At 43.6% G+C, this 9555-nt stretch overlaps 2 protein-coding genes across 2 annotated transcripts in view; one reads left to right on the top strand and one right to left on the bottom strand.

Moving 5' to 3' along the window:
- Positions 1-5317, top strand: part of LOC109419227 (E3 ubiquitin-protein ligase TRIM37) — a 21594-nt gene extending 16277 nt beyond the window's left edge. The window contains exons 2-4 of the mRNA XM_062860888.1: positions 1-308; positions 5005-5122; positions 5179-5317. Coding sequence (XP_062716872.1) covers positions 1-308; positions 5005-5122; positions 5179-5263 — 511 coding nt within the window. The 3' untranslated portion in view covers positions 5264-5317. The remainder of the gene's footprint in view (positions 309-5004; positions 5123-5178) is intronic.
- An 85-nt stretch (positions 5318-5402) lies between these two features.
- On the bottom strand, positions 5403-7377 carry LOC109407487 (WD repeat-containing protein 5). The gene is made up of 5 exons (XM_029867484.2): positions 7222-7377; positions 6882-7151; positions 6723-6819; positions 6039-6664; positions 5403-5914 (listed from the first exon to the last, which is right to left on the bottom strand). The coding sequence occupies exons 2-5, from the start codon at positions 7017-7019 to the stop codon at positions 5726-5728; spliced, it is 1050 nt and encodes a 349-aa protein (XP_029723344.1). The 5' UTR covers positions 7020-7151; positions 7222-7377; the 3' UTR covers positions 5403-5725.
- Positions 7378-9555: the final 2178 nt, after the last annotated feature.

Here is a 9555-nt window from a genome sequence, read left to right as displayed (position 1 = left end):
GTGTCTGATCTGCGTGGAATGTTCGCACCCGTTCTGCCAGGAGTGCATCGATAGGTGGCTGCGGAAGGAGAGCACTTGCCCATACTGTCGAGCTCACGTTGAAAAGAACCGGCTGGTCCGGTTCTACCTGATGGATCAACTGCACGAAGCGATCGGACGGATGCTGGCCGAGCAGAACCGCAATCGCTGCGAGGTGCACGGCAGCCAACAGCTGTTGCTAGTTTGCCTGAGATGTGAGCAGTGCGTTTGCGTGGACTGCTGGTACTCGGATGGACATGTGGAGCACAAGGATGAGGTCGTCCCGATGGGTAAGTTAAACACTTATTAATACGAACAGCCCTTAAACTCACTACCGTGTAGGCACCAGACTTTGGGCAGTTTGTCGGCTGTTAGAGCCGCTTCTTTTCTCGATCAGCCTGCCCTAGATAGCTGCGTAGTGTCGGTAGCGGATGGCTAAGAATAACACTACGGAGTGTTACATTCCTAATTCTGTGCAGAATCCTCAGAGGTTCCATAAAGAATCCGTAAAGAACCTGATGTTCCGTAGAAAATCCTGAGAGGATTCCGAAGAAAATTCCGTAAAGAATCCTGAGTAGATTCTGTGAAGAATCCTGAGAGGATTCTGTAGAGAATCCTTACTGGATTCTGTAGATAATCCTAACAGGATTCTGTAGAGAATCCTGTCTGGATTCTGTAGAGAATCTAGAAAGGATCCTGTAGATAATCCTGAGAGGATTCTGTAGAGAATCCTGAGGGGATTCTGTAGAGAATCCTGAGAGGATTCTGTACAGAATCCTTACTGGATTCTGTAGATAATCCTAACAGGATTCTGTAGAGAATCCTGTCTGGATTCTGTAGAGAATCTAGAAAGGATCCTGTAGAGAATCCTGAGAGGATTCTGTAGAGAATCCTGAGGGGATTCTGTAGAGAATCCTGAAAGGATTCTGTAGAGAATCCTGAGAGGATTCTGTAGAGAATCCTGAGAGGATTCTGTAGAGAATCCTGAGAGGATTCTGTAGAGAATCCTGAGAGGATTCTGTAGAGAATCCTGAGAGGATTCTGTGGAGAATCCTGAGAGGATTCTGTGGAGAATTCTGAGAGGATTCTGTAGAGAATCCTGAAAGGATTCTGTAGAGAATCCTGAGAGGATTCTGTAGAGAATCCTGAGAGGATTCTGTAGAGAATCCTGAGAGGATTCTGTAGAGAATCCTGAGAGGATTCTGTAGAGAATCCTGAGAGGATTCTGTAGAGAATCCTGAGAGAATTCTGTAGAGAATCCTGAGAGGATTCTGTAGAGAATCCTGAGAGGATTCTGTAGAGAATCCTGAGAGGATTCTGTAGAGAATCCTGAGAGGATTCTGTAGAGAATCCTGAGAGGATTCTGTAGAGAATCCTGAGAGGATTCTGTAGAGAATCCTGAGAGGATTCTGTAGAGAATCCTGGGAGGATTCTGTAGAGAATCCTGAGAGGATTCTGTAGAGAATCCTGAGAGGATTCTGTAGAGAATCCTGAGAGGATTCTGTAGAGAATCCTGAGAGGATTCTGTAGAGAATCCTGAGAGGATTCTGTAGAGAATCCTGAGAGGATTCTGTAGAGAATCCTGAGAGGATTCTGTAGAGAATCCTGAGAGGATTCTGTAGAGAATCCTGAGGGGATTCTGTAGAGAATCCTGAGGGGATTCTGTAGAGAATCCTGAGAGGATTCTGTACAGAATCCTTACTGGATTCTGTAGATAATCCTAACAGGATTCTGTAGAGAATCCTGTCTGGATTCTGTAGAGAATCTAGAAAGGATCCTGTAGAGAATCCTGAGAGGATTCTGTAGAGAATCCTGAGGGGATTCTGTAGAGAATCCTGAAAGGATTCTGTAGAGAATCCTGAGAGGATTCTGTAGAGAATCCTGAGAGGATTCTGTAGAGAATCCTGAGAGGATTCTGTAGAGAATCCTGAGAGGATTCTGTAGAGAATCCTGAGAGGATTCTGTAGAGAATCCTGAGAGGATTCTGTGGAGAATCCTGAGAGGATTCTGTGGAGAATTCTGAGAGGATTCTGTAGAGAATCCTGAAAGGATTCTGTAGAGAATCCTGAGAGGATTCTGTAGAGAATCCTGAGAGGATTCTGTAGAGAATCCTGAGAGGATTCTGTAGAGAATCCTGAGAGAATTCTGTAGAGAATCCTGAGAGAATTCTGTAGAGAATCCTGAGAGGATTCTGTAGAGAATCCTGAGAGGATTCTGTAGAGAATCCTGAGAGGATTCTGTAGAGAATCCTGAGAGGATTCTGTAGAGAATCCTGAGAGGATTCTGTAGAGAATCCTGAGAGGATTCTGTAGAGAATCCTGAGAGGATTCTGTAGAGAATCCTGAGAGGATTCTGTAGAGAATCCTGAGAGGATTCTGTAGAGAATCCTGAGAGGATTCTGTAGAGAATCCTGAGAGGATTCTGTAGAGAATCCTGAGAGGATTCTGTAGAGAATCCTGAGAGGATTCTGTAGAGAATCCTGAGAGGATTCTGTAGAGAATCCTGAGAGGATTCTGTAGAGAATCCTGAGAGGATTCTGTAGAGAATCCTGAGAGGATTCTGTAGAGAATCCTGAGAGGATTCTGTAGAGAATCCTGAGAGGATTCTGTAGAGAATCCTGCGAACATTCTGTAGAGAATCCTGCGAACATTCTGTAAAGAATCCTGAGAGGATTCTGTAGAGAATCCTGAGAGGACATTGTAGAGAACTCTGAAAGGATTCTGTGGAGAATCCTGACAGGATTCTGTGGAGAATCCTGACAGGATTCTGTGGAGAATCCTGACAGGATTCTGTGGAGAATCCTGACAGGATTCTGTGGAGAATCCTGACAGGATTCTGTGGAGAATCCTGACAGGATTCTGTGGAGAATCCTGACAGGATTCTGTGGAGAATCCTGACAGGATTCTGTGGAGAATCCTGACAGGATTCTGTGGAGAATCCTGACAGGATTCTGTGGAGAATCCTGACAGGATTCTGTGGAGAATCCTGACAGGATTCTGTGGAGAATCCTGACAGGATTCTGTGGAGAATCCTGACAGGATTCTGTGGAGAATCCTGACAGGATTCTGTGGAGAATCCTGACAGGATTCTGTGAAGAATCCTGACAGGATTCTGTGGAGAATCCTGACAGGATTCTGTGGAGAATCCTGACAGGATTCTGTGGAGAATCCTGACAGGATTCTGTGGAGAATCCTGACAGGATTCTGTGGAGAATCCTGACAGGATTCTGTGGAGAATCCTGACAGGATTCTGTGGAGAATCCTGACAGGATTCTGTGGAGAATCCTGACAGGATTCTGTGGAGAATCCTGACAGGATTCTGTGGAGAATCCTGACAGGATTCTGTGGAGAATCCTGACAGGATTCTGTGGAGAATCCTGACAGGATTCTGTGGAGAATCCTGACAGGATTCTGTGGAGAATCCTGACAGGATTCTGTGGAGAATCCTGACAGGATTCTGTGGAGAATCCTGACAGGATTCTGTGGAGAATCCTGACAGGATTCTGTGGAGAATCCTGACAGGATTCTGTGGAGAATCCTGACAGGATTCTGTGGAGAATCCTGACAGGATTCTGTGGAGAATCCTGACAGGATTCTGTGGAGAATCCTGACAGGATTCTGTGGAGAATCCTGACAGGATTCTGTGGAGAATCCTGACAGGATTCTGTGGAGAATCCTGACAGGATTCTGTGGAGAATCCTGACAGGATTCTGTGGAGAATCCTGACAGGATTCTGTGGAGAATCCTGACAGGATTCTGTGGAGAATCCTGACAGGATTCTGTGGAGAATCCTGACAGGATTCTGTGGAGAATCCTGACAGGATTCTGTGGAGAATCCTGACAGGATTCTGTGGAGAATCCTGACAGGATTCTGTGGAGAATCCTGACAGGATTCTGTGGAGAATCCTGACAGGATTCTGTGGAGAATCCTGACAGGATTCTGTGGAGAATCCTGACAGGATTCTGTGGAGAATCCTGACAGGATTCTGTGGAGAATCCTGACAGGATTCTGTGGAGAATCCTGACAGGATTCTGTGGAGAATCCTGACAGGATTCTGTGGAGAATCCTGACAGGATTCTGTGGAGAATCCTGACAGGATTCTGTGGAGAATCCTGACAGGATTCTGTGGAGAATCCTGACAGGATTCTGTGGAGAATCCTGACAGGATTCTGTGGAGAATCCTGACAGGATTCTGTGGAGAATCCTGACAGGATTCTGTGGAGAATCCTGACAGGATTCTGTGGAGAATCCTGACAGGATTCTGTGGAGAATCCTGACAGGATTCTGTGGAGAATCCTGACAGGATTCTGTGGAGAATCCTGACAGGATTCTGTGGAGAATCCTGACAGGATTCTGTGGAGAATCCTGAAAGGATTCTGTGGAGAATACTGAAAGGATTCTGTGGAGAATACTGACAGGACTCTGTGGAGAATCCTGACAGGATTCTGTGGAGAATCCTGAAAGGATTCTGTGGAGAATCCTGAAAGGATTCTGTGGAGAATACTGAAAGGATTCTGTGGAGAATACTGACAGGATTCTGTGGAGAATCCTGAAAGGATTCTGTGGAGAATACTGAAAGGATTCTGTGGAGAATACTGACAGGATTCTGTGGAGAATACTGACAGGATTCTGTGGAGAATACTGACAGGACTCTGTGGAGAATCCTGACAGGATTCTGTGGAGAATCCTGAAAGGATTCTGTGGAGAATACTGAAAGGATTCTGTGGAGAATACTGACAGGATTCTGTGGAGAATCCTGAAAGGATTCTGTGGAGAATCCTGAAAGGATTCTGTGGAGAATTCCGAAAGGATTCTGTGGAGAGTTCCGAAAGGATTCTGTGGAGAATCCTGAAAGGATTCCAAATACCGAGCGGAGCTGTACATGTAACTGAGAACGACCTGTACTAACGTTTTGTTTGCAGTTTTTTCTTCCCATCACGGTGTCTTAATCGTTAAAATATCAAATTCCATTCTTGTCTTTTACAGAAATTGCGTACAGTCACTACTATCGGGAAACGATGAAAGCTGATCAATCGGCTCAACTGAAGGATGGCAAGAAAGGAGTGCAGGATAAAATCAAAATCCTATATGAAGAAAAACAAGAGTAAGTTCCGTTGAAATTGTAGTTTTCTTGAGGTAATTTCAATCCTTCAATTTCAGTGCGCACACGATGAATCAAATACTGGAACTTTGGAAAACCTTGGAAAAGCTCCAGATAGATGAGAAGGACAGCGCTACATCCTAATCAACGTCTAACTTGCAATGGTTTTTTTTCTTACCTGTCCTAAGTCATATTTCATTGGATATGACGAAATTTTAATTCGAAAACGGAACATCATATTTCTCAGAAAACTGAACTGAAGCTATTGAGAAAGAAGCAAATATAAGTTCATTCTAGTTTTTATTTCACTTACATCGAGTTCAAACGTCTTACCGATTACAATCGTACTTTACCATCGATATTAAATGTAAAATTACACCGCTGAGAAGTAAAAGTGTTTTATCTTCGTTATTTTAAACCTACGCCTATATATATTAAACCGTCGAATTCAGTATAGCTTCCCCTGGAGTAGGATCGAACATGTTATGTATCTCAGAACCATGCTGATGGATAGTTGGTAGTGGTGGAAGTGGAAGCGCTGTGGGCGTTCCACTGAGACCGCGGCGAGCCCCCCACGGCGGGCCCCAACTATCTGCGGGCCCAATTTTATGTGTCGCTCTTCCACAGCTTTATCGTCTTGTCGTTCTCGAGCGCCGCCGAAGCGATGATGTTCTCCGTCGGGTGGCATGCCGTGCACAGGACCGTATCCGTGTGACCCTGCAAACACTGGACGATTTCCTTGCTCTGCAGGTTCCAGATGTAGACCATGTTGTCCTCGCTGCCGGAAACGATCCACTGGAAAAAGAGAAGAAAAATTGACATTAGGTACTACGACCCGAAGAAGTTTGTCATCCAAGAAAATACTTTTCAGGATATGAATGTTTCTAAAAGCTCTTGAAAAGTCCTTCATTTCACATACCTTTCCTCCCGTAACGGAGAAGTTCGCAAAGATGCAATACTTTTCGTTCTTGTGCCCGGTGTACGTCTTGAGGCATTTGCCCTTCGAGTAGTCCCACAGCTTCAGGGTGTTGTCCAACGTGGCCGCCAGGATGTACTTTCCGTTGGGCGAGAATTTAACAAACGACACCGGCGGATTGTCGTCGTCGATGAGCGTCTTGAGACACTGGCCGCTTGCCGTGTCCCAGATACGACACAGTCCATCGTAACTGGACGACACAATCAGCGATCCGTCCCGATTGAAATGCACGGCGGAGACCGGATCGGAATGGGCCGGGAGGGTCTTGAGACACTTTCCCGTCCGCACGTCCCAGATGCGCACCGACTCGTCGAACGACCCCGAAACGATCAGATTGCTTTGCGGGTTAAAGTTGCAGCAGAACACATAGTTGGTGTGGCCTTTCAACGTCTTCAGACACTTCCCCGAGCTCAGTTCCCAAATCTTGAGCGTCTTGTCATCGCTGGCCGTCACCAGTAGCCGACTATCGCTAGACCAGGCCACATCGCTGATTCCGAGCTTGTGACCGGAAATGGTCTTCTCAAACTTGCCGTCGTAGGCTCCCCAGATTTTGATCAGTTTGTCCGCAGCTGAAAAAAAAGGAACTTTGAAACATCCCGTCAACATATTTCACAAAATCAAACTTACAGGAACTGGCCAACCACTCGCCGTTGGGGCTGAACTTCACGGCGGAGACTGCTTTGGTGTGTCCGGCAAGGGTAAACTTCAAAGTATAATTTGGTTTCTGCGAAAATTAAAAAGTTTAGTAAACATCACTCTTAAACAAGCCTTTTCATTTCTACCCACCACAGAGAGTGATTGTCGGTTCTGGCTGGAGGGGGCATGCTGGCTCTGGGACGGGGGTGGGGCATTCTGTTGAATCGGCGTCGGAATGTGTATGGGATGACCGCCGTGGCCTACGGGACCACCGATGGGAACCATCATCGGGCGCGGAGAGATTTGTTTATGCGATGCCGGTTACTAATCCTCCTTTCCCCGCACACACACACTACTCGATGCTCCTTACGCTGACCTTCGCTTTTTGTTTCTGCGGGCTTTTTCTGGGGCAGCGGCAAGCTGAAATATATTCCACTTTTTGATGACGAAATTCGACAGGATTACGTTGGAAAACTAGTAAGCAACATACCTTGTACTAAGAACTAGTCACGAACAAACTTTTTCACCGATTTTGAACTGAATTAGCACAGAAAATCGCCAAAATATGACGAGATAAGCTTTTCACGTAAATAAACCAAGCTGAAAATTTTCGCGTTCTTTTACCGAGATGCTGCGAAAATCGAACGCAAAGCAAAATGTCAAACAATTGAAGCGGCGCGCCATTGACCAGCGTTGCCAGCTTGGTTGCCAGCCATCGAACGAAAAGAAATCGAACTGAAAATTGCCACAAGGGAGGATACACTGAAAGAATATACGATTTCAAAAGCGTAAACGATATCGTTTTGATTTTTTTTTTTTAATTTTTTCATCTAAGAGCACCTTTAACGGTGCGCTTCTATAGCCCGTTTGGCAGCCCTCCATCATTGCAGCAAACTTTACCGGTCGCTGCTGGATGCACTCGCAAAATAGTAGCGCTATGGGTGGGTGACCAAATATAGTAGCGGGACAGTAGGAGAGATCGGTGAAGTACTAGATTTGTAGTAATGAGCTGAATTTTAGTATGGTGAGAAGGTCAATTCTCCGTTTCTGCAATGAAATGGTGCAAAAAGCGTGGGTATTATGATTCCTTGCCTAATTTGATGCTGTTTGAGCAAAACTGTGGGCAACAGTGTTGTTGTTTTCTCCATTTCTTGCAACATAAACAACATAGTTACCCAAAGTTTTGCTCAAACAGCATCAAATTAGGCAAGGAATCATAATACCCACGCTTTTTGCACCATTTCATTGCAGAAACGGAGAATTGACCTTCTCACCATACTGTAGGATTCGGAACACAATTTGGAAGGAAATCAATTGAACACAATCACTTTTTTCAAAACCATTCATTTTTTTTTTTATTTTCACCCGTTTTTCCTTTTCTTTTCCACTTCAATAAGAAATTTACTTCCAACTACACGTCCCGCTCATCGATCTTTCCTTCTCAAAATCCATTTCATAACTGCCCTCCAACACTACAGCGCTCATTCACCTGGCACATCGAGCATTTTCCATTTCCCTCTCTCGCTCTCTATCCACGTTTCTGTCAAAGTTTCTCCGCCTCCCTCGAGTCGAGCGCCTGCTTGCAGAATCCATCATCCCTCATTCAAGTTTATTCCTATCCATACACTGAAGCAAATCTGCTGCTGTATGTTTTAATAAAACTAATTTATTTATACTTCTATATTCTACATCTTCCTTCACTCCTACTCTTCCATAAATGGTCCAAATTATTGTGGAGTTTTTTATTGAATACAATTTATCACATTCTTTATTGTTGTATCTTTTGATTGATTCAATAAAATGCCTATGAAGTCTATTAATCTGCAAATCATTTATTGCACATACTATCATTATTGAACTGATATAAATCTGAAAAGGAAAAATAAGCTCTTTTACATCTCACGTTGCAACTTTATCGAAAAAAAACTGTCATGAATTAAGGAGATTAGGCTTAATATACTCAATGAAGTATCAAACTTATTTCTTCCAATATTATTTTCAATTAGTCCGCTATTTAAAATAACAAATTCGAATCAAATTTTCTTCGTATGCTTCCATCAGTTAGAACCACTTAAAATTGTTAGAACCTGCAAATAAAAATAAAAAATAAACCTGCAAAGAAAAAAAAAACATTAGGTATAAAGTGAGGACAACATTGTATGTATTGTAGTAATATCGGAAAAATCGTTATTTATCCCGACGCTTTTAAGATTTTATATTTCAGGCGTTCGATTTGAGTAGGTCCTAAGTTTGCTGTGATTCCTATGTAGATTCGACCTATTCAAATCGAACGCCAGATTTTAATAAAACACAGAAGAAATCTAAAATACACAGTAATCTGCATATTTTTTACGTTAATCATTGCAATTTTATTTTGATTCAATTAGATTACCCTTCGATGTCATCTTTCCGACATATCTTGTGTCATCTTCCAGACACATCACATGCCATCTTTCAGACATATCTCGTGTCATCTTTCAGGTACATCTCATGCCATCTTTCAGAAAAATCTAGTGTCATCTTTCAGACACGTCTCAAGTCATCTTTCAGACATATCTAGTGTCATCTTTCAGACACATCTCATGCCATCTTTCAGACATATCTCGTGCCATCTTTCAGACACATCTCATGCCATCTTTCAGACAAATCTAGTGTCATCTTGCAGACACATCACATAACATCTTTCAGACATATCTCGTGTCATATTTCAGACACATCTCATGTCATCTTTCAGACATATCTAGTGTCATCTTTCAGACACATCACATGCCATCTTTAAGACATATCTAGTGTCATCTTTCAGACACATCTCATGTCATCTTTC

This window comes from Aedes albopictus, chromosome 3 (genome assembly GCF_035046485.1).
Source record: "Aedes albopictus strain Foshan chromosome 3, AalbF5, whole genome shotgun sequence".
NCBI classification, from domain to species: domain Eukaryota; kingdom Metazoa; phylum Arthropoda; class Insecta; order Diptera; family Culicidae; genus Aedes; species Aedes albopictus.
The sequence above is the reverse complement of the archived record's forward strand: the minus strand, read 5'-3'. Positions and strand labels throughout refer to the sequence as shown.